Source organism: Aristolochia californica, unplaced genomic scaffold (genome assembly GCF_029961685.1).
Source record: "Aristolochia californica isolate CCGP_79_NKW_82.1479 unplaced genomic scaffold, dmAriCali1.0.hap1 SCAF_6, whole genome shotgun sequence".
Classification (NCBI taxonomy): domain Eukaryota; kingdom Viridiplantae; phylum Streptophyta; class Magnoliopsida; order Piperales; family Aristolochiaceae; genus Aristolochia; species Aristolochia californica.
In genome coordinates, this window is record NW_027182257.1 from 38,325,579 (window position 1) to 38,349,939 (window position 24,361).

At 36.9% G+C, this 24,361-nt stretch overlaps 3 protein-coding genes across 3 annotated transcripts; 2 read left to right on the top strand and 1 right to left on the bottom strand.

Annotated features, from left to right (window-relative positions):
• Nucleotides 1–1,376: 1,376 nt before the first annotated feature.
• On the bottom strand, nucleotides 1,377–3,327 carry LOC137935174 (uncharacterized). The gene is made up of 3 exons (XM_068779865.1): nucleotides 2,956–3,327; nucleotides 2,474–2,839; nucleotides 1,377–2,106 (listed from the first exon to the last, which is right to left on the bottom strand). The coding sequence occupies exons 1-3, from the start codon at nucleotides 3,250–3,252 to the stop codon at nucleotides 1,480–1,482; spliced, it is 1,290 nt and encodes a 429-aa protein (XP_068635966.1). The 5' UTR covers nucleotides 3,253–3,327; the 3' UTR covers nucleotides 1,377–1,479.
• A 7,624-nt stretch (nucleotides 3,328–10,951) lies between these two features.
• LOC137935064 (flavonoid 3'-monooxygenase CYP75B137-like) lies at nucleotides 10,952–12,811 on the top strand. The gene is made up of 2 exons (XM_068779704.1): nucleotides 10,952–11,935; nucleotides 12,073–12,811. Exons 1-2 carry the CDS (start codon nucleotides 10,958–10,960, stop codon nucleotides 12,697–12,699), a joined length of 1,605 nt encoding a protein of 534 aa, XP_068635805.1. The 5' UTR covers nucleotides 10,952–10,957; the 3' UTR covers nucleotides 12,700–12,811.
• Nucleotides 12,812–17,240: 4,429 nt separating this feature from the next.
• On the top strand, nucleotides 17,241–19,155 carry LOC137935172 (carnosic acid synthase-like). The gene is made up of 2 exons (XM_068779862.1): nucleotides 17,241–18,338; nucleotides 18,447–19,155. Exons 1-2 carry the CDS (start codon nucleotides 17,361–17,363, stop codon nucleotides 19,089–19,091), a joined length of 1,623 nt encoding a protein of 540 aa, XP_068635963.1. The 5' UTR covers nucleotides 17,241–17,360; the 3' UTR covers nucleotides 19,092–19,155.
• Nucleotides 19,156–24,361: the final 5,206 nt, after the last annotated feature.

Here is a 24,361-nt window from a genome sequence, read left to right on the forward strand (position 1 = left end):
GCTGAGAGAGAAGAAAAGTCGGAAGGCCGAGAGATAAGAGAAGCCAGGAGGCCGAGAGGCTCTGTAACAGAGGTTCGGCCTCCCGTGCTCTACGACGGAGGTCGAGAGGGTAGGAGAGGAGAGGGAGGAAGGCCGACAGTGGGGGGGGGGAGGAGTAACGCGCGTCGCGTGCTTCAATTGGTTGATTCACAAAATAGGTCTGAATCAATTTTTCCCGATTTTTGCCTAAGAGAATGAAGTAATGTAATTCATTCTACTCTAACGACATTATTTAATGAACTAGGTAATGCGAGGGGAATTCATTCCACTTCATTGTGGATTGACCCCCCCCCCCAAAGGACAATTTTTTCTGTTATTGATGTTTCCCTAATGGTAGTAACACCCAAGAACCTTTGCTTAGGAAATTTTTACTATATGCTCTAATAGCTAGAAATTACAAAGAGTTACTAAGCAAATTAATTGAATTGAATTAATTAGTTAATTAATTAATTATTTATATAATTTAGATTTTGTTCAATTAATTAGTTAGTTAAATAATTACTACTTATTCGATTAAATAACTTATTAATTACTAAATTAAATAAGTTAATTGGTCGATTAATTAGCACAAATGATCGGGTAACCAATTATTTTCTAAGTAGTAATTATTTAATTAGATAATGCACTAATTACTAATTAAGTAACAAGTATTAGTTGTGGTACAATAATTATATATTACATTAAATGGGTTATTTTTTAATATAAGAATTAGTTAATTAACTACTTAATTACATGATTAGGTTTTATTGACTAATTAATAGGTAATTATTACATTGATCAATTAATATTTTTATTATATTGAAGTTTTTTAATTAAATCAGGATGATGACAATTATGAAAATTATGATAAGATAGTGGCAGTTTTGATAAAGAAAAAATTATTTTTGGTCTATTTGTGTCAGAAAATTATAATTTGTATATAAATAATGGAAATAAAAATGAAATAAGAGGTTGCTTCTTAACCATTTAGTGCTTCTCCATATCGTTTTCACCGTATCTTAACCATTTCTTAAAGTCAAGAAGAACTAAGTGAATAAGAAAGATTTTTCTTCTTCTTTTCCATAGCTTTTCATAGCTTCTTGTTAAATATTTTACACTTATGATTATACTTACAATATTTTACTTCAAAAAAGTTTACTTCTCCCAGTGAATTTAAATTCGATGTCGGGGTTTTTTATTTACAAAAGCCATTTTTCTTGTAGTGTCTCCATGACAGAACCATCCCTTTTGCTAGAATAACGTTTGGCAAATTTGAACTAAATAAAAAATTCAAAATTTTATATGAACAAGGAATTGTGGGAATTTGGACAGTCAGAATTTTCTCTTGTTCGCGATGACTGTATTGTTGACTATGGATAACTTCACTATTGCAGCGAAGACTACCTATTCATATATTCGTTCAGATTCATATATACACATTAAATAACAGAGAATCAAAATTCATAGCTCTTCTTCTTCATCGTCGTCCATGGAGTCCGAATCGTCCAGGTTAACGGCCACAACCTTAGAAGAGCTCATCTTCGTCAACGGCTGAGACAAGGGAGAAGTGTGTTTCTTCTTCTCCCTCGCAACCTCGCACGTTTCCAGTTCTTTCTTCAGGTCTCCGGGTGGCAAAAAGCAATCCATAGACAACCCCCATATGTTAAAATCCACTTCCTCGATCGTCCATGTCTCCTCCATGGACGTCCGAGTGTGGCTCTCAGAGTTGTCCCCGAACCTAAACAAAGACACTGTAGTTGTGCCGGAATGAGCGACATTAACGCCATCCACAAGCTTGTAGTCCTCTATTAAAGAAGCCATGGTGGTTTCCCAGTAAACACTGTCACCGACTAAGGCCTTGATTCTTAGAAGGTGCGAATCTTCGAACTGGACGAGAAGGCCAGTTCTCTGGCTGAAGAAGCCCCATACGGTGTGGCGTATGATCTCAACATTGTTGCCACTCCTGGCCTTCAACGCTGAAGGCTCGGCGTCCAGCTTCAGCAAGAAACAATCTTCATCATTTATCGTCTTTTCACCTATGCAGATGGCATTGGAGAACAAGTTGGCCGTGGACCTTGGATCAAGACCCTGCGCACATGGCATCAATAACATTCTTTTAGATTTTATCAAGAAAAACAAACCCATCCCTTGTTTCTTTCTGACCCTGCCCATCTTGCATAATGTAGTCAAATTGAAGACAGGAAGAAACGTGGCTAGACATGTCCAACAACCATGGGAATCAGTGCAAAAGTCTTTCTTCTTAACAAAGAGGAAGAAGAACCAAAAGGGGCTGCTTTCTTTGATGAAATTGTTATACTTTCACTTTAGCTTTAACAAAGAAAATCTGTTCTTTCAGTCAACCAAATCTCGTTTGCTATGTGAACTATAAATAAATAACAGTAAGAAATTTGATATGAATTGACCCTAAAAAATAAGAATTCAACTGAAAATTCACCTGTAGGGACCGGCGTAAGGGCCGGGGTGGTCCTCTGGAAGCGTGAGATTGATGCCATGGAGTCTGTCTCCATGCCACCTTGCCGTCGCTTCCGGCACTAATCTTACTGCCGGAGACAACGAGCTCTAGACACCACAAATTGGGTCTCTTCTGCCACAGCACAAACCCTCCAACCTCGCTGTTTTGGCATCTCTTCACCTTCATCGTCTTGTTTTTGCTATTCTGAGGACCACCTCCAGATTCAAATTCAGAAGCTGACATCGTTACTTTCCCCATTGCATACATGCTGTTGATGGAGCTTAGAACCTTCTCACCGCCGGTTGCAGCGACATATTGCTGGACGATGTACTTCGCCATCGATGCCTCCTGCTCGACGCATTTTGATCAATAGTGATTAGTAATCTCAATTCATTAACCAAGATTTCTAAATGGCCACCTCTACAAAAACTACTAAAACGACAACAGGAAAAGAAAAAACTCACAATAGGATGATCTTTGATGTTGCGGTTGAGATAGTGGTCTCCGCAGATGGGGAGAGGGATAAGAGGAGCACCGACTACTCCTAGTAAGAGCTGCAGCTCTGCTTGTCTTCCTCCTAAGATAGACGACGGAGGTGAAGATCTCTCCACATGGCACCTCATCCATTTCTTCATGTTTTGCCAGGATCTCCCTTTGTTGTTGTTGCCATTGTACGTTGTGAATACTTCCTCAGGAATTGGGACTTCGAGGACAGTCTCCAACCCATCTTCTCGGTCGAAATTGGGGCAGAGCTTCCTCATGAGAGTAAGGGAGAGGTGCTGACGGATAGAGGAAGACCCAGAGATCGATGTATCTGTATCCTCGTCAATGGAGAAGACGATGTAATACTGTAGAGGGAAACAGGCGGAGGCCACTACATCAAGTTAGTAGTTAAACGCGGACCCCATTCTAACGTGGGCCGCCATTCTCCTTGTCGACGTCGTGACTGCACGCTCTTTCTCTCTCTTTGAAATTGAAACTTTCAGCTTTTACTTTACTCCAAAAAACTTGTCCTGCTCTTTTTCTTTTCTTCGTTTTCTTTTTCTTTTTCATGTCTCAGTAGTATTTCATATCTGATACCAGATAGAACCACCGACACAGACAGTAATTGTGCGATCATGCAGTTCAATTACGAGTTAGATTTCATTGCCACCCACATCAATAATTAAAAGCATTCCAAACCAAGCATGTCGTGTACTTGTCCAGTAGTTGCAGATGAGACGGCCAACCAATGCAGTTAAAGAATTGAAAAAATCTGAAATTCTCAACTCTTATTAGCATCCCATTCTCCCTGAAGTTGATGAACGAGGGTTTAAATTTTCTATGAAGTTCTCCTGCAGCTTATCTAGGCGATTAAATTTATGGTATCAACCTTTAAAAAAAAAAAAAAAAAAGACGAAAAGATGCCTTCCACGTTCTAATTCCGAATCCTAACGTTTCCGATGTTAATCTACAAAGGCACATCTTTGAATTCCCGCAGTGTTGTTTTTAATAATCAGTATTCTGCCTCTCAAATCAAATGTCTTCTTCCTTACTCTATTTGCGATTTCCCGTAGCCTTGACATGCCTGAGAATCCGGATAGGGTAGATTTCTTGCCATGAATGCCGCCAAAGCGATGCCGACAGTGTGGGAAATTAGGAATGTATCTTCACTTACTTGAAAGAAACATTGTCTGGTTTCGGTTTACTCCTTTTGAGTGCGAATGACCCCACCACGAGCTGCTTGATTTGCCTTTTCAGCGATTATCACGCCACCGTCGCCGCCTGGATGAGCGGAACATTTAGACGCAGTACATGCGGCCGGCAGGCGGCAGGTGGAAGTACCCTTCCAAGTTGCAAGTTTCAATTGTTGCGAGATAAAAAGGTAAAATTCGCAAGAAAGGTAGAATGCCCCTCCCAAAGTAGAAATTAAAAGGCAAGAGCACCCCTCCGGGCAAGGAGGCATTCTAAGTAGCCCTTGAGCTATTAAGATATTAATGGTCATAATCTTAGGAGTTTAAAATTTTGAGCTCAAAGTTAGCTTTTACATCATTCCTTTGCTTTTGACAAATTTCATAGCCATGGAGGGAGGTAGGGGTGGAATCGAACCGAGCTGGTTCGTGAACTGTTCGAGCTCGGCTCGGTTTGGATTTAGGGTGGAATCGAACCGAGCTGGTTCGTGAACTGTTCGAGCTCGGCTCGGTTCGGCTCTATAAATCCCGAACTCGAACCGAATTCGAGATGAGGTTCGGGATCGTTTAAGTAAACGAGCCGAGTTCGAGCTAACCGTCGTTCGATTTGGCGGCTCACGAGCCGGATCGTTACTTAACGAGCAATTTTTGGGCCCGAACCCTCTTTGACTTTGTGTTTTGTCTTCACCGAAAGAGTAACTTTCTGTTATTTCATCAATTTCTAGGAGTAGCAAATCAGGGATTCGAGAGGCTTGATAAATCAAATGAAAATTGGAAGAAAATCATTGATGGCGATGCGAAGTTCCCTCAGTCAAATCTTTCCCAAGCCTAAACAGAGAAAGAAGAGGTCTACAATCTGGCCCTTTCGGTAAGTTTTCATTTTTATTCGATTTCATCGTCTATTTCTACGATTTCTTCCTCAATCTCTTTGTTCTTCGTTGTCAATCATTTTTTTTTAACCGATGAACAATTTATAGTGGTGAACAACTTGTTGAAAAGTTATGGGACAAAAGGAAGTTCATCTGCCCCCTCTCTCTCTCAACTAGAGGTGCTTGCGGCCATTAGAGCGGAGACCAAATCTAGAGGTGAGCAGAGCCTTTCAAAACCAAGCTAGTGACGAAAGCAGGGCAAACACGCACCCCGCAGGTCGGATCAGCCCGCCCCTTATTTTTCTGTGAATTATTGCTATTTTTTTTGTTTTAATGGTGGTTTTAGAGTTCTATTTTTGTGAATTAATGCCAGTCTTTTAGGCATGTATAAGATTATTTTATACTTTGCATGATTCATACAGACATGTCGGCATACAAAGAGTACTTCTACAGAAAGAAATGAGAAAGTAGTTTTAAAAGAATAAGTGTTCATGAAACACTTGAAGCATAATGTGAAAATTTGTTGCTTCAGGAAAAAAAAACATGAGTTTTGGTATCAAAGCTGTCTCAGGAGTACAAAACAATAGAAACTTTTGCTAAAGTAGTACTTAGATGATTCCACAAGTACCAAATAGTAGAGACTTCCACTAAAGGAGTATAAAATTAAGTTAAAAAGGTATATAATTCAGTCTAAATTAGCAGCAACAATATCAATATGAAATCTGCTTAAATTATCTACAACAATATCAATATGAAATTAGTTGCAGGTTTAGGTTCATCAAAAGGTTCTCCTTATATCAATATTTTGTTCGACCATGTCCATGTTTATAACCAAAGTGTAGTTATAAGAAATTATAAGTTAGATCAAAGAGTAGGTATAAGCAGAACCTACTAAAAAGTAGATGGTCATATGTGTTCTTTAGCTTCTTATCAAATCTGAGAAATAAATTTCATATCAACATAAGAATTAAAAGATAACAAAACTTATCTACTAAAACAAATATTTTGGGTGTTCTGTTACAATTATTCATTATTGAAATAGATAAAGTATAGCTAGAAACTCCAAAATACAGAAAGTTACTCGATATTTTAACTAACCATATGTAATTTTACATGGCTCGAACTCGAGCCAACCCCTTAAGAATGCCATAGTCCTATAAATTCCATAATGAACCCCTTACATAATAGAAATTGTTTCTATCTCCTCTCTCATCTATGTGTCTTCATTTATTTTTTAATCTTTCTTTTTTTGGATTTAGCTTTGTTGTTTGGATTGTTTTTTTTTAATTTTTAATTTTTTTGTAGAGTAAGAATGTCAACACCTCTTGCTCAATTGACATTACTAGTTAACACTAGTTTTAGTGTGGCCTTAGATAATGACTCAATTCCAATAGAGTTGTATCCCCTTAGAACTACTAATGTAACAGAAGTGAACCTAGATGAAGGTACGCTAAATGAGGAAGCAAGTGACTCTATCTAGAGTTCAAAAAAACAAAAAAGGTTTTGTGTGTGGTTGAAATTCAAAGAAGTCTCACTTATTGATGGTACACAAAAGGTTCAATGTGTTTATTGTGTTGGAAGATAGGGCCCAAACCCACACGACCAAGGAAAACCCACATATCCAAGTGTGTTGGAAGATGGGTCCAAGCCCATAAGACCAAGGAAGACCCATGCATCCAAGAGATATAGAAGACGGGCTCAAGGCCCATAGGTCCACATACAATGATGGCAGTATGATAAATAAAGAGTTATCTCATAAATATGGCATTGATGTAATTAGGTAAACTTCCAGGGGTAAAACCCTAAACCCTAGACTCTAAGTTCAGGGGTATTATTGTAATACAGTAGTTTCATAAATCTATAAATTGAGCTTTAGGGGAAGGGTTAAGATATCAAGTCCACAACCTATTCTTCATCTGGTTTTCTCCCAATAGGTCTCTCTCCCCTTTTCTCCATGAGCTAAATTCATGGAGTCCTAAAAATCAACACATTGCAAAAATCAATTTGAGTATTATTAGTAGTGTAGTGACCACACATATGAGTCGATACTTGAAATCTTATCTTAGAAAAAAAGTGGCAATGAGAAAACAAAAACCATAGACTTTCAACCAGTGGGGTTTAATGTTGAGAAGAGTCCATCTAGCCTTCCTTTTATGGATTTTGGAGGCAAATATGATCAAGATAGAATGAGAGTACTTATTGCTCATTGGATTCTTATGCATAAGCACCCATTCATGATAGTAGAAAAGGAGGAATTAAATTTTGTTATGAAGATGATAAATGTGAATTATGAAAAAATATCCCATAAGACCATTAACGAGTGTATGGAGGTGTACGAAGCTGTAAAACAGAAACTGAAACTTTGTTAAAAGAGATTAACAAGATTAGTCTTTCCATAGATCTTTAGAAGTCCCTGAATCAAAAGATTGAATGCATAGTTATTACTGGGCATTTTATTGATAATAAAGGGAAGCTACAAAAACTAGTCTTGAGTTTTGTGCATGTTCCTCCTCTTTGTCGTGGTGTTGACATCGCAAATGCCATTTACAAGTGTTTGCAAGATTGGGATATAAAAAATAAAGTATTTAGTATCCCAGTTGATAATGTTGCATATAATGATGTTTGTCTGACGGTTTTGAAAGATGATATTTCAAGAAAAAGGAAATTAGTTTGTGGTGAAAAATTATTTCATGTGTGTTGTTGTGTTCATATTTTGAACTTATTAGTCCAAGATGGTCTTGCTCAAATTAAGGATATTATTCAAAATGTACGTGAGAGTGCTAAATTCATAAATCTGTCTGAGGCTAGACTTCACACTTTTTTCTGAAATTGTACAGCAACTACAACTAGGTGCAAAAAGATTGGTTATTGATTGTCCAATTTGTTGGAACTCTACTTATGACATGTTGTCTTCTGCAATAAAATTCAAAGATGTATTCCCTAGATTTCAAGATAAAGAACCAACTTATGATTATTTGCCCAAGTCTTGATGAATGAGAAAAGGTTGAAATGTTGTGGGGGATTCTAGAAGTCTTTAATGAAGTCATTGATATGGTGTGGGGGATTCTAGAAGTTTTTCAACGTAGTCACTGATATAAGTTTTTGAATTTTCATTCTACAAATGAAAATATTTTCAATAGGACAATGGTTGGTAGAGTGAAAGGGAAACTTGAGAAGTACTGGGGTGAATGCAATTTGTTGATGGTTGTTGCTTCAGTTTTGGATCCAATGGTCAAATTAAGATTGATTGAAATGTGTTTTCCAAAGATATATTTTGAGGAAGAAGTTACAATTAATATAAACTTAGTTCGACAGACCTTATGTGAGATTTATGATGAATATGTATCCATATATAATGTGGAGATTAGTAATGAAGGGATTGCTTCAGGTACTAGCTCTACGGGTGTTTCCACAAGTCGTAGATCATATTCTTCATCAAGTTCAGGTTGGTCAAAGTTAATGACTTATGTGAAATAAGTGGAAGTAGTGAATTCACCAAAGTCAGAATTGGAAAATTATCTTGAAGAAAGTGTGTATATTTGTGAGGAAATATCACAATATGAGTTTGATGTTTTGGAATGGTGGAAAGTGAATAATTTAAAATTTCGGGTATTATCTAAGATGGCAGCAGACATCTTTGTAATTCCCATATCAACTGTAGCTTCAGAGTCTACCTTTAGTGTTGGTGGTAGAGTAATAAAACCATATCGTTCTTCCTTTGCATCAAATACAGTTCAAGTTTGATTTGTGGTGGTGATTAGATTCGGACTCTTCACACTGTCAAGAAAAATCAAATGGTGCACTACTTTTGAATAATTATTTATTATGATATTTTTTAGTAAGTTTTTTTGTTTTATTTATTCAATTTTTGTTTGATGATTACAACCTGAGAAGAAGACTCCGGAGATAATGCTACCACTTACTTGATTTTTCAGCTTTTTCTCATCATGGTAATTTTAATATTTTTCATTACATTAAGTAACTAGTAGTGGAAGAGTATTTTTTTATCAGACAATAATAAGTTTTATTGTTTTGTTTTTGTCATAGGTGAAGATTTTGCTCATGCAGGGACTTAGTATATTGTTTTCATGCATGAAGAGAAAGAGCTAAATTTTATAAATATATACTGGATTTAAAGTTTTTATTTGGGTTATTGTAAATTGATGTTGATATTTCATTTAATTTTTTGTTTGATTATTAAATAAAGTTTATGCTTAATATTATGCATTATGAATAATTTTATGTAGTTTATAAACAATTTTATGTAGGTATTATGTACATAGGTTATGCCCAATTTTATGTTGAGGTTATGTCCAATTTTATGTAAAATTTATGCATAATTTTATATATAATTTATTTGATATGTATTTTATGCAAAATTTTAAATGTAGCTTGGAACTCGAACTCGGCTCGAGCTCGAACTCAAACTAGGTTAAAATTATTGGGCTCGATCTCAATTACAATTTTAGGCCAGGATCTAGGCCCAGCTTGAGCTCGAGTTTGAAATATTTAAATCAAGCCCAATTCGAACATAGGGAAGTTCGAGCTCGGCTTGACTCAATGTCACCCCTACATGGAGGCATTATCAATAATCCTTGACCTACTTAGATACTAATGGCTATAAATGTATCAATTTTAAAATTTGGAGCTCAAGCTTAGGTTTCATATCATTCCATAACATTAGGAAAATTTCATTTATGTAGAGGAGTGTGGTTTCCACTAACAAGTCAATACTCCCCTAAATTTGTGCAAGGGAATTTTACGATACTATCCAATTTTTAAAAATATTAGCGTAAATAACCAACTTTTCAACTTAATATCATAAATAACCAACTTTGATCTGTCAATTACACATATGTAAAGTCAAAGCTAACACGTAAGCTTTGACTGTTACATGGTCCCATGTCATCATGCTACATCAGCATCTGAAGAGTCTAACGACATGTCACCCACCACGTCATTAGAAGCCACATCATCAGCCATGTAGGATGCCACATCATCGAGCACCACATGAGCTCTCCACGTCAGCTTAACTTTTTTTCCCATTTTCTTTTCATGATTGATTTAATTTATTTTTAAATTAAAAAAATATTTAAAAAAACATTCATTTCTGGTTTTAAAAAATATTACACATTTTGTTTCATTACCTTATCTTTAATATAATAAAAATTGATTATTATTAATTAAAATTCTTATTTTTGGTAAAAAAAATTCCTTCTTTTTTTATAAAAATATAAAATTCTTATATTAATTAATTTAAAATTTTATCATTACCTATTTAACACCTTTTATTATCAATTTAAAATATTTTTAATAGAAAAATTATTTTAGAGTTTGAAAATCTAATTTATCGATACACATTTTATTACCTTATATTTATAATAATAAAATATTATATATTTATATTAAATATAAAAAAAATCTTCTTTTAATATGTTTAACACATTTTACAATCAATTTAAGATATTTTCTAATTTAAAAATAATTATTCACCTTTTTAAGTTTTCAAAAATCTTATTGTCATTAACCTATAAGCATGATTTAGGCCAATTCTTATTAAATTAAAGATTCTAAAATATTTGTATAAACTTGGAAAAACATGGTTTAGAAAATATTGCATGTCTTGTTCGCCAAAACATACTTTTACTAATGAGTCAGTTAAAAATTCAAACCAAGTTAACCGTGATCGAGTCAGATCCCATAACTTTACAGGCGAGTGGCTAGGTTAGTTTTTACAGGGTTGGTGCAACATAAGGTTTGCTTTGGCCCATTCTCATTTCGTCAAAAAAGTAAAGCACCCGTTCTAGAAGAAAGTGCTGCAGAAGACGTGGATTGCTTTGAACCGATACTTCGTAACCACCGAAAAAGCCATTCCGTAATCAATTATACCAACATGACTGGTATTGACGAGAGTTCGAAGATACTATATGAAGGGAAAGCTGAAAAGATTCAGAAAGCTGAAAAAAGAAATGAGTCCGAACATGGCAGATTTGATCTCTGGAAAGCTTTCCCTTCTGGATTGCGTATTTCCAAGTTTAATGTTTCCGTTACTCATGGCCATTCTGGCGATTGCGTGGTATGGAAGGAGGACCAAAAGTGGGGCAGCTTTGCCACCGGGGCCAAGGGGCCTTCCCTTGCTGGGGAGTCTTCCCTTCCTAGACCCTCAACTCCATCGCTATTTCGCCGAGTTGGCTGGAACTTATGGCCCCATCGTGAGTGCTCGTCTGGGCTCTAAGCTCTGTGTCGTGGTGAACTCCGTCTCTCTTGCCAAAGAGATCCTCAAAGACCAAGACGCCATCTTAGCCAACCACCTAGAGACGGGTCGGCTACGGGCTATACGAAAGGGAGGGAAGGGCCTGGGTTGGGCAAACTACAGCTCCCAGTGGCGGATGCACCGAAAGCTGGCCGTCTCTGAGATTTTGAATTCATCGAAGCTTGATATATTCAAGGATCTTAGGCGAGGGGAAATCAGATTTATGGTGAGACAAGTTTATGGGAAGATCGACGCTCCAGTCAACTTGGCAGACCTCATGCTCGTGACCATGCTTGATGTCATAACAGGGATGTTGTGGGGTGGGACGTTCAGGGAGGACGAAAGGCGCCGCTTGGCGGCGGAGCTCCGACCAGTTGTGAACGATGTACTTGAGGTTTTTGCAAGGTTTGACGTCTTTGAATTTTTCCCGGTTCTACCGCGGTTTGACTTGCTAGGTCTTGTGCGGCGCACCGACGAATTGGCGACGAGGCTCCACCGGATTTTGGACGCAGTGATTGATCAGCGGCTGGCAATGTACAGATCGGGAGAGACAGGGGACAAGGATTTTCTGCAGTTACTTCTGAAGACCACGGAGGAAAACGAAGACCAGAAGATGCCCATGACTACGTCTGACGTCAAGGCAAGCTTCACAGTAAGTTTTTATTTGCACGTCGCTTGCACTGTAATTAAATCTTATCCCCATCTGCATTTCTTCTCGCTTTTCATGAATGACAATGAAAGAATGAAATGAGTGAAAATTTTGGTCTCGCTTGTAATTAATTGCATCAGGACCTGATAATGGCCAGCGTCGACACAAGCGTGAACACGATGCAGTGGGTTATGACCAGACTGCTGCAATACCCTGAGATCATGCGAAAGGCTCAACAGGAAGTGGAACAAGTTGTGGGAAATGATCACATCGTAGAAGAAGTCCATCTCTCCAAGCTGCACTACTTGAACGCTGTTATCAAGGAAACTCTCCGCCTTCACCCGCCGACTCCGCTTATGCTCCCAAGGACCCCCAGAGAGCCGTGCAAGGTGGGCGGGTACAAGGTCCCCATGGGTTCCTCTGTCTTTGTGAATATGTGGGCTATACAGAGAGACCCGCAGGTCTGGGACAACCCCTTGGAGTTTCGACCAGAGAGGTTCCTATCAAGCACCACTAAATGGGACTACAGCGGCAATGACCTCCACTACTTTCCTTTTGGATCAGGGAGAAGAATCTGCATAGGCGTTGCTGTAGCCGATAGAATGCTAAGCTATACACTAGCTTCGCTCGTACACTCGTTCGAGTGGCGCTTGCCGGAAGGGACGAAGATCGACCTGACGGAGACGCCTGGAATGATTACAAAGAAAGCTACTCCGTTGGTGGCTGTCCCTACGCCAAGACTAACTGTACCTGAGCTTTACTTTTAACATCGGATTATCCTAAATGCATATTATGATTTTCAGAAGCAGCAGCATGGATGGTGTTATTGAAATAAATATGCTTACCGTTGTGCCGTTTATGTCTAGAGTTGGAATTTCAAGGAATATTTATTACCAAAAGGGTTTGAAAATATGAATTCCCATCTCTTCTACTACTGCTTTCAAATTATACTTAAAATTCATATGTGATCAGTAGATGTTTGTAAATGCCTTAATTTAATAATTAGGAATCCATCATTATCCATTGAAAAAATGATGAAAAATTAATCTAAAATAAGATAATAATTATGTTAATGTTTCATAATAACCCATGTTACATTTGATGATGAATTTGTTGAAGAGCAGATATAGATAGAAGATTTTTATATGAGTCTCACAGTAATAAATCTCATGAAATTAGAATTAATATGGTGTAGTCTTACAGGACTCTCACACAAAAGTTTCACTTAAAGGTTATTTAGTTATATTAGTCTTTTATTTATATTTAGTTATTCAATTATTCTAGGACTTATCTTTTAATGTTTAACTTTGGTGTACCTGAGATAAGGAGAGTTTAATTGTAATTGGATTTTACTTGTTTCCTCTATTATAAATAGAGGCTTGTTGTATTCAAATTACAACAAGTTAGTGAATTATTTCTCTTTTCTAGAAAGGCAACATGGTATCAAAGTGGGTTATGTGAGTTGACTTGGTTAACCCTCAAAGGCAATGTGATACTTTTTTTTATCTATCATCCCTAATAGTTTAGATTCTTATTCTATCTTTTTTCTTTCTTTCTTGTCTTTGTATCTATTGTTTTCTTGGTGTTCGCACCTCCAGACTGAACTTTTTATATTTAAAATTAGATATTGAAGAAAATATCTAAGAGTCTACTTTCCAACAAAATAGGAATTTTGGCAAGCAAAGTTTTTTACAAAAATAAATCGATATTTGAAGTAATAAAGGTTAGACTACAAGAGAGGTTCGATCAATAACATAAAGCTTCAAATCTCAAGCTGTTTTATACCATAAAGAAAGAGACTTTATATGGAGAATTATAAATGAAAGAAATATACGTCAGTCTAATTTCTTACCTATCCAACCAATTCCAAATTTGATTTTTCTAGAGGAAGATATCGATCTCGGAAGAGGTAATAGTCATGTTGGCCAAAGAAGAAAGAGTACTCAGTTCGGCCAAATTAAAGAGTCTAAAATCTATTAGATTCTTTCTCTCAAAAGAAGTATATTTTAAAAAGAAATATTTTACTTTGATGAAAGGTATCAAAGTCTAGTGTCAGAAGGAGAAAATTTTATGTCAATCCAATCTATATTTAAAGGGATATTCGCATTAGAATCGACAAGGGTGAAACACTTAACTCCTCTAAGAAAAATACTTGCACGTGAGACTTCCTCCCCTGAGACTCCTGTAAGATTCCTCCATATTAGATTGACACACAACACTCTATCATCAGAAATCAAGGAGACAACTTGTCCTTGACAATGTGTGATTTTTAAAAAGCATCTAAAACCATGTTTTATCTTGTCCTATTTCTACCTTTAGATCTAGTTACTAGAATTTAGGAGTAATTTTATAATATTATCTTGTTTTCTTTGTTAAGTCAATAAAGTTATACATCTCTCTCTAGTCAAGAGACATTCGAGATAGTTTTAAGAAGGACGATATTGACTCAAAGAAGAAAGACAACCAGTAGGCCTTGTTAGTGCCTTTTTCAAGAAATTTTGGAAAGACATTTCTAATACAAATAAGTTTCCAAGGACCATTAATGCCTCATGCTTCCTGGAAAAACTTTTCTAGTTGGAAATTTCTATCAAGAAAATCATATAATTGTCTAGGTATGATTTTCCAGCAAAGATGGGCTGAAAAACCATAAGAAACTTTTTTGAATAAGTATTTGACAATTGATATTTTAATACTTTTAGTATAAGGCAAATTTTCATGGAAATTTTGTATTTAACATTTTATTTTACTGAAAAATTATCGGATAAATATCGTAATGTATGAGATTGATTATTATTTTTCATTTTATTTTCCAAAAAAAAGGCACTAACAGGTATAACATTGTTACTTAAATACCTTTACAATGTTCCATCGGAAAATTTCCCCCTTCATTCTCAAGTCTCTTGCCAAAGAGGGGTGGCTTCCCACGTCTTAATTTTAGAGGTAGCGAAGGAGGCTCATCCTTTTCGGGGAAAATCGGGGAAAAGGGACCCATCAATGGATCCTATTTTAATTTTAAATTATAAAAATAAATGTTTAATAACTAATTTACCCTAAAATAAAATATTTAATAATTTTTTTTCCTGAAGTAAACTGATTATAGAGGCAGTGAAGGAGGCTCGTCCTCACTTTCGGGGGAAAGTGACCCGCCCATACTAGACTAATCAATTGAACCAATTTATGAATCTGCAAATGAAGTTCACCCATATTATTTAGGTCATTCAAAGAAAGACCCTTAGTGGTGCACCTGTGCCAACTTCATATGAAAGACGTAGGTTATCAGGATGAAGCATCTCCAGGCTTAAACTGTAGAATCAGGAATCCGCCCGTATTTGCGAATCATCCCGTTGAAGCCGTCGGGACGCCCAATTTTTTTTTTCTTTCTCCCGCTTGTCTTCGCACTCGTCTCTCCTCCCTCTCGTCTTCGCGGATGGAAATGCCGCTGCCGAAACCGTCTTTTCATTCCTTAGCTCGGTCATTTGGTCCTTTGAGGATGCTTCGAACGCACTGGATGGGTTCAGCGGCCTGAGAGAAACACTGGTATGAACTGATAGCATCAAAAGTGTAACAAAATTGCTGGTTCTTTAGCAGGATGAGTTTACAAGAATGGGTTTGTTGAGCCATTAAAAGCTGCTTCTCCTTCACTTATCCTGTATGTTTTGTCTTTTTCCTTTGTGTTGGGTCAGTAGTCTCTTGGATTATTTAGGGACACGGCCTGCACAGAACTGCAGGATGAGTTTACAAGAATGGGTTTGTTGAGCCATTAAAAGCTGCTTCTCCTTCACTTATCCTGTATGTTTTGTCTTTTTCCTTTGTGTTGGGTCAGTAGTCTCTTGGATTATTTAGGGACACGGCCTGCACAGAACTGCAGGATGAGTTTACAAGAATGGGCTTGTTGAGCCATTAAAAGCTGCTTCTCCTTCACTTATCCTGTATGTTTTGTCTTTTTCCTTTCTGTGTTGGGTCAGTAGTCTCTTGGATTATTTAGGGACACGGCTTGCACAGAACTCTGGTATTTATTACACTTGGAATTTATACTGTATAGTAGGTGCAGGAAGCCTGTTTCTCTGTTATCATCTTTGGATTCTCAACGTGCCCACTGAATTATTTTCAGGGTATGAGGCTCTGCCAATGAGAAAGCCAGCTTTCTTTCTTCTGCATCTGATGATGGTTTCTTGATTTTTTCTTACTCTTCTGCAAATATGAGACCCGAGATGGAGGATTACTACAGTGTATCACTCAATAGAACATTAAGCTAACTCCATCAATATTCATCAAATTTCAAATTGAGAAGAACCAGATGGTGGTTATTCCAACGATAAATTGGTAGATAACTCCACTGCTGAAAAAATTGCAGGGTAAATATGCTCAGGCAAAAAAACTGCAATAGAGGCAGGTGAGTCGTAGGCAAAAATATTACTTCAGGGATGAGCAAGAGGTTAGAGGAGGGTAACCAAGTTCAGTTCTGAGCCTAGATTCGGATTCAGGTACGATACCTAATCGGGATTTGATTTTGATCTTGATTGATTTGGGTAAGGATGTGGATCTAAATTTGAATCTATGGCTCACCCTACTTAATTAACTGGTTCAACCAGCCTATGAGATAGAAAACATAGGGGAGAGTTTGTCCACCCTCCCTCTCAATTAGCATTAGCAAGGCAAGCGTCTCCACCTTGCTCATCGCCGATGACATGGGCTTCTCCTCCACTGCATGAAAAAGGGAGAAGAAAAGGGTGACGGCCTCCCTCCACCTTCCAATCTCTTTGAGAAAAAAAAACTACTAGGAGAGGAGGGGAGGGGCAGGGGCAGTGGCGGGGGTGGCCACCCTACACCATAACAATAAGAGACTCTTTTCCCGTTGAGACATTTAATTAATGGGGACAGCATGAAGTCACACCCCTATCCTCTTCTTTAACTGGTGAGAAAATTGACACCTTCATACTCTGTCATAGATAGCATGGATATGTATCATGTGGCCCACTTCGATATACAGGCGACACTTGCTCGGAGACTCTTCCAGATGAAGTGCATGGGAGAGTTTGTTTCCACTTTCTTACTCGAGAAGCAAAATTCAACATGAACACTATGAACACTTATTTGAAGTAAGAAAATAGAATAAAACGACAAAGAGAAGGTAAGCTTCTAGAAAACAATCCTTTCGTCTGGAGAATCTTCGAGAATCACGTCCTTTGTTCTAGCAAGCAATCAATAGCCACCTCAGAATAATTTATTACTCTATTTATTTGAATCATTCCATCAGCTTCTGGAATCGTTAAGACAATTTCCAGTCATTTCCGTTTTCAGTGGAAGAAATCATTTATCATTCTATTTATACAGCAAGGAGAACGGCATTCGGCATTCCCGACCTCCAGAGTTCAAAGAAGAGAAGCTGAAAAAGTGAGAGCACTTGTCTATTTCACCACAAAGAGAAATGACAGAAATCAATTCAACAAGGCCGCCCATTATTTCTATGATTATCGAAGGTTATGCTCGCTGGTGGGGAGAAGACAGAAGATTGGTGGAGACAGAATCAACTATAGCACTACGCAAAGCGTTTGTGGCCTTGCTAGTAGGCACTTGGTTCTTCGTGGTCGTCAACAAATGGAAGAAAGATAGGCTAAGGTTGCCGCCGGGTCCACCGGGGCTCCCCTTGGTGGGTAACCTCCCGTTTCTGGATCGGAATCTTCACCAGCATCTGGCAGAGTTGGCTCGGACCTACGGACCCATCTTCCGCCTCCGACTCGGCTTAAAGCTCTGCATAGTGGTGAGCACGTCTTCCCTGGCCAAGGAGCTACTCAAAGACCACGACGCCATCTTCGCCAATCACGACGTACCTTCCTCAGCACTGGTCTTACCCAACGGGCTTCACGGCATAGCGTGGGCTCCCCACGGCCAGCAATGGCGCTTGTTGCGAAAGTTAGCCGTAGGCGAGATGCTGAGCAACACTAGGCTCGACTACTTCCATGGCGTACGCAAACAAGAAATCGAACAAATGGTGAGACGAATCTATGCTAACACCAGGGCGCCGCTTGTGATCCGCGACATGCTCTTCACCACTCTCTTTGACGTGCTCACCGGCATGTTGTGGGGTAGAACTCTTAAGGAAGCTGGAATGCAAGAAACAGGGGAGGAGTTCAGAGAAGTGGTGCATCAAATCCTCGGGTCTTTCGGCCAGCTCAGTATCTCCGATTTCTTCCCCTTTCTTGCCCCGTTCGATCTACAGGGGCTAGAGCGTCGGAGGAAGAAGATTGCCGCTAGACTTCATCAAATTTTAGACTCCATTATAGTTATGAAAAAGGATGCTGGATCATGTGAAAGCAAAGAATTTCTTCAAGTGCTTCTGCGGATGGAAAAAAGAGGTGATCCCGCAGCGCCATTGACGCGGGACCAGATCAAGGGGTTGATCATGGTATGTTATTTAACCCACAACCAACATATCACGAAGAAATTTATTCTACTGAACAGCTTTTTCTTTGGAAGATTGATTCTTCTCGCTGACCATGACTTGTGAATGCAGGATCTGGTTATGGCTGGAATGGACACGACAGCAGTCACGTCGGAGTGGGTCATGTCCGAATTGATCGTTCATCAAGACATAATGAAGAAGATCCAACAAGAACTGGACCAAGAAGTGGGATCGGACTCTGTGGTAGAGGAGCACCACCTCAGTCGACTGAGATATCTCAAGGCTGTTGTCAAAGAAGCCATGCGATTGCATCCTGCTGCCCCACTCATGCTCCCCAGAACCCCGAGCGAAACGTGTACCCTAGGTGGATACTCCGTTCCCAGGGGAACTCGGGTCTTGGTGAATTTGTGGGCCATAAACAGAGATCCAGAAGTCTGGGAAAACCCTACAGAGTTCAACCCAGAGAGATTTTTGACGGGTGATCGGAAATGGGATTTTACTGGGAACGATTTCCATTTCTTTCCGTTCGGATCAGGAAGGAGGATTTGCCCAGGAGCACCTTTCGCTGATCGGATGCTGATGTACGGTTTAGCGACGCTTCTGCATTCATTTGATTGGCAACTGCCAGAAGGGGCAGAGCTTGACCTTAAAGAGAAGTTCGGAATGGTTCTAAAGAAGGCAGAGCCACTTGTTCTCGTCCCCAAACCGCGACTGCCCGAGGCAGTTCTTTGCCATCACTACCAGCTTGAAAAGTAGAGACTGAAGTTTCGTGGTTTCTTGGTCCTCGAATATCAAATCTTGAATGTCAATGAAAGCCAAGTATGATCCAGGTTTATAATCTTGTTCATCAATTGAAATATGCAATAGCAATTGTTCTTCAAGATTTGTGATTTCAACTCTGTTTTAATCCATGATGTCCATGATATTGATTTTTGTAAAGTTGGGTCCAAGACCCATCAACAAGACTAGCAAAGTTAGATAACTAATAAAATTAAGATCTTTATAATCATTCATCCCTGTGGGTTTATTCTTTAATATTCCTTATCATGTGTAGACCCCTTTTTTTATGGTTCATACATGTATATAATTTTTTGTGGATGCCCACATAGGAGCACTTGTTCTGATACCATGTGAAGTTGGGTCTAAGGTCCATCCCAAATTAATAATCCTGAAGCATCTTTCCCAATTAATAATCCTGAGATGTTTGTAATCACTACTCTTCTTTTGATAATTTTGAATAAACTTATAGTTTAGATATCTATTTTTTCCTTAGTGATGGTGTTATGCTTGTGGGTCAAATGTGGCTATTGATTGAATCTTATGATTTTGTTAATGATGTAAGTGACTCACATGTGGACAAGTCTAGGTGACCTACTTGAGAACCTATCTATGAGAAATAGGATTTCGACCTAAACCACATGAAATTTATTTTCCCCCATTGTTGAACCATAACATGGTATTAGAGTGGGATTATTTATGGTTGCTAAACTCCAAAGACTCATGTTGAGTTCCTAATCAATATTGACTCTATGGAAGAAAACAAAAAAGTGTTGCAAGTTTCACTTTTCCTTCTTTCCTATGAAACAAGAGATAACCGATTACTCTTATTGAGACTAGGGGGAACCCTGTGCACCCCCTACCTCCCCTAATGAGACATGCATATGGATGACAATAGTGTAGGTTTAGTAGAAATCCATCAGCACTGATTCAACTCGGCCTACTTCCTCGATCCATATGTGGTTTTTTCATTTTATTTTGCAAGGTGGAGATGAATTAGGAGTAGGCCTGTTAAAGACTAGTTTTAAATAAAAATTAATTATTATAAATTAGATTTGATTAAATGGTATTATAAAAACATAAAAAATACACATACATGTTTGTCTTTGACGATCCCTTGTAGCCTAAGGCGAGCACACAATTCTTCTTTGTGTTTATATAACTATTCCTATAAAATATTAAATTAATTACATATAAATAGGCATATAAAAATAATAAATTAAATAATAGTAAAAATAATTGCAATGACATAATATTAATTTTTAAATTAGAATTAATTTTAAGCTTATATTAGGCCAAGTCACCTCTAATTTAAAAAAAAAAATTATGCTCTCATTATATGTGGGTAGAAATGGACCCAATTAAACCTATGGATACTTTTTTTCAAAATATTTGTCACATTTTTCTTTAGGTCTTTTGGGTTGATCAATACATGTCTCAATTTCCTATTTTATCTTAGATGCCCCCATAGGTTGGGTCATTCCACTTATATAACTGACCTCGATTATATATATAATCTGATTTACTAATTTTTTGACACTACTATAGTTACTTTTATGTAGGAAATTAGTATACTTAAGAAGTCCATTAAAAAATAATTAAATTAAATTCTAAATGAAAAAAATCTATTAATTTGTATTAAATATTATTATTAATGAAATTTTAATCTCTTAATTTAAAAAATAAATAAATATTAACATATTACATTCACCCAACATTAATATCTTGGTGGGACCGGCATAGATGGGTTGGTTCCATCATTGATCTTAAAATAAACATAGAAAGAGAGGAAATAGGTGAAATAAATACTGAAACAAATAAAATTATGAAAATAGAAAAAAAAAATATAGCAAGAAAATAGAAAACATAACGGAAACCATTGAATAAAACATAAGTTTGACAAAAACAAAAAAATAGAAAAAAAAGCAAATTAATTCTCTCAATTTTTATTTTCTACACAGTAAGATTCCACTTAGGCCCCCTTTAGTGTCCCTGGTTAGAAATTTATATCCCAGTAAAAGCTAGAAATGTTTTGTTTTTCCTAGGATATATATTTCCAAGAAACCTTCGACATAAAATCTTATTAGTATCTTACTGAGAAATTATATGAATTTTTTAAATATAGATAAAGAATAAAGATTTTAGTAGAAAAGTCATTTTGTGCCTTCATTTTTCTATCTCTGAAAAAAGATTAATTTTCTGATATACTATCAAATCTGAAACTTTTCAAAAATTTTGTCAATCATCAGCTCTGATTCTCTTGTTCTAATGTCCTGGATATTCTCACACCAAAAATTTGATATTGAAATCATTTGAATTCATGGAGACGTTTCTTCAATAGAGATATACACGATTTTGTAGAAGATATATTCTCTAAATTGTAGATTATTGTCAGCCATTTGAAATTGAAACGAGAAAATTCCATTTTGATTTGATTGCGTCAAGGCGTTTCTTCAATGGAGATACCACATCAACGCGGTAGCAGTAGATGATGGTTGTGGCGACGAATTTCATCCACTAGTGGGCAATGTGTTTCCTAGAGAGTCTGGGTTCGTCATTAATGTCGTCACGAAGCTGTAATTATAATCGACAGGCTACTGTTCTTACGGACTGCGAGGGCTTCTTTATACATTACAAGAAAATTTTCTTCTAGAAACAAAAATAAATACCAACCAATTAAAATTCGTTGTCCACAAGACTATAACAACGAATTTTACATTTCGTTGGCATAATTGTTTTCCAGAAAAATTTTCCCCTCCCAAGAAATAGTTGTTTCATTGAATTTTCTGCTTTCACTAGATAAAGGTTTCGTTTACGACTAGTAAATAAGGAGAACGTGCATAGAGATGCATATAATTGTAATTATACAATTTGTTGTGTGTTATCTTGTCTTTTTCCTTTTGAAGAATGTAACTCTAAAGGCATTATAGTAATTGTAAACACCTTCACACAACTATAAATATGGTGTCAATCATGGGGTAGAGCATTCAAGGCCCTTTTTCTTGGCTCAATTTGTTGCTTATTATCTTATGTCTTTTTCTTTTTTTCTTTATTTTCTTATCTCCTCTCTACCAAGTGCTAGAGTTTCTCTCTTCTCTCTTTCTCTTGAGATTTTTTGTTTTTATATCTTGCTCCTATAAATCAACATGGTATTAGAGCACACAAAGATCTGAGATGGAAAAAGAGAAGAAGATAGAGAAGAAAAGGAATAAGAAGAAAAAAAAAAAGAAATAAGAGGAGTTTCTCGTTTTTCCTTTAGTCTTCTTTCCCAATTCCTATATTTCATTAAATTTTTAAATCTCTTACCATATGCTTCATATATCAAATTATATACCTTGGAAAGATCTTTTAAGTCTATTTTCCAAATAAAAATGAATCATTACAATAAGATTTTTTAGAAAGATAAATCGACATTTGAAGTAGTAAAGGTCAAGCATCAAAAAAGTTTCTTGTAACAGTAGAAAGACTCAACTTTCTGAACGGTTTATACTAACACTATTGAGAATTTATATTAATAAATATATCTCAAAAGAAAGCTATGTGACTCTACTTTCTATCCCAATAAATTGTTTATCAATTTGATCTTTTTCGGGAGAGATATCTATATTGGAAGAATTAAAGGTCATGCTAGTATCCTGATGGATGCAAAAATCCGTATTTAAGCCAAAAATTTTGCTTCACTTTTTGAGTTACTAATGTTGGTAAAGTTTCCTATTTGTTTTCAAAATCTAGTCAATATTTTAGCAACTTGAGTATATTTCCTTTATTAAAAGTTTTCTTTCTTTGATCTCACCTCACATAAATTTCCTTAAGAAAAGTCTTTCCCCATATGTGTTTAGTTACCTATCTCTTGTACTTCTTATTCTACGTCAGTTACCGTTGTCTTGTACTTTCTTCAATTTATTTATTTTTAAATATCTTCAGAGCAACTCCTATAAACCCACTACCTAAAAAGTATAAGAGTGTGCCCAACATCCAACTTGAATCTAGTCTTTTATTCTCACCGAAGAAGTGATTTGTGTTTGCGCTACCTTTAAAAAAGTAATTAGTCTCCTTGTTGTGGCCTAAAGTTGGACTATTTTTTTGCCCTTAAAATTGATTGGGGTGTGTTTTAAACTATGACTATTTTAACTGGTGTATGACGTTTTATTGTACAACTAGGAGTAATTTTTCTTCTCTCACCATTATGTTATGCAAGTCGGGTCTCATGGTAAAGAACAAAGAAATCCCCAACTTGAAAGGGAGAAGTAGAAGAAGAAATACAAGACAAAGGTAACCAATATTGAAGAATACCACTTGTAGTGGTAATAGTGTTTTATGTGGCTATAATATCCAAGTAAGGTGGGGAAAAAATGAGAAAAAAATGAAGATTACATGCAAGATGTGAACAAACACAAGATGAATGAAAATAAGGCAATCAAATTTTTTTTGTCAAGAACACAAGTTCTATCGAATGGTTCAATCCACCGTAGTGAGTGCAGGCCCAATTTTCTAACCGTTAAGAACAAGAGCCAGTTTTACCACCTCTTGCTCGGCCTCCTCTATAATTTATGTTGCGCCTTTGGTTGGTAGAAGATGTGGCCCTATTTTTTTAGTACATAGCAGATGATACATCAGTATGAGAGGTGGAGGAAGGATCTGGTATATGAAGTAATGTTGCAATGATGTCATCAAATGATGAAAGTGTAGAGGAGTTGAGAAGTTGAGTCTTAGCCACTTCAAGATGGTTTGATGTTTGACAAACAAATAGCACCTGCTAAGGCTTACCGCTGCTTTTCTTGAATAGAGATGTCAGTAGAGTAGGGTTGAACAATCATCCACTCTTGAATCATTCTTCTAAATCGAGCCAAGTATTTATGTAGATTGTCCATTTGCTTTGTATTGAACATGGTTTGGAACACATCATACAACTTTTATAAGTTTTCCATACTAGAGTAAAACTTAACACAAGTATCCCAAATTTGTTTTGCAGCTTCAAGGTGAATAACATTGTAGGCCACATGCTTCTCCATGCTATTGATAAGCCAACTAATGAGTCAGGTATCATTCTTGAGCCATTTCACATAAGAACTATCTTCTTCATCAATGGGTGGAGCTGGTTTGGTTAAGTGACCTAAGAGGTCTCGAGTAAGAAACCTTTTAACTGATTGGACCAACTCAAATAATTAGGTAACCCTTTTAAGGGTATGGTGGTAATTTTAAGGAGATCACTCTTGCTTCTCATATAGTTTTAAGCCATTATAATCAAA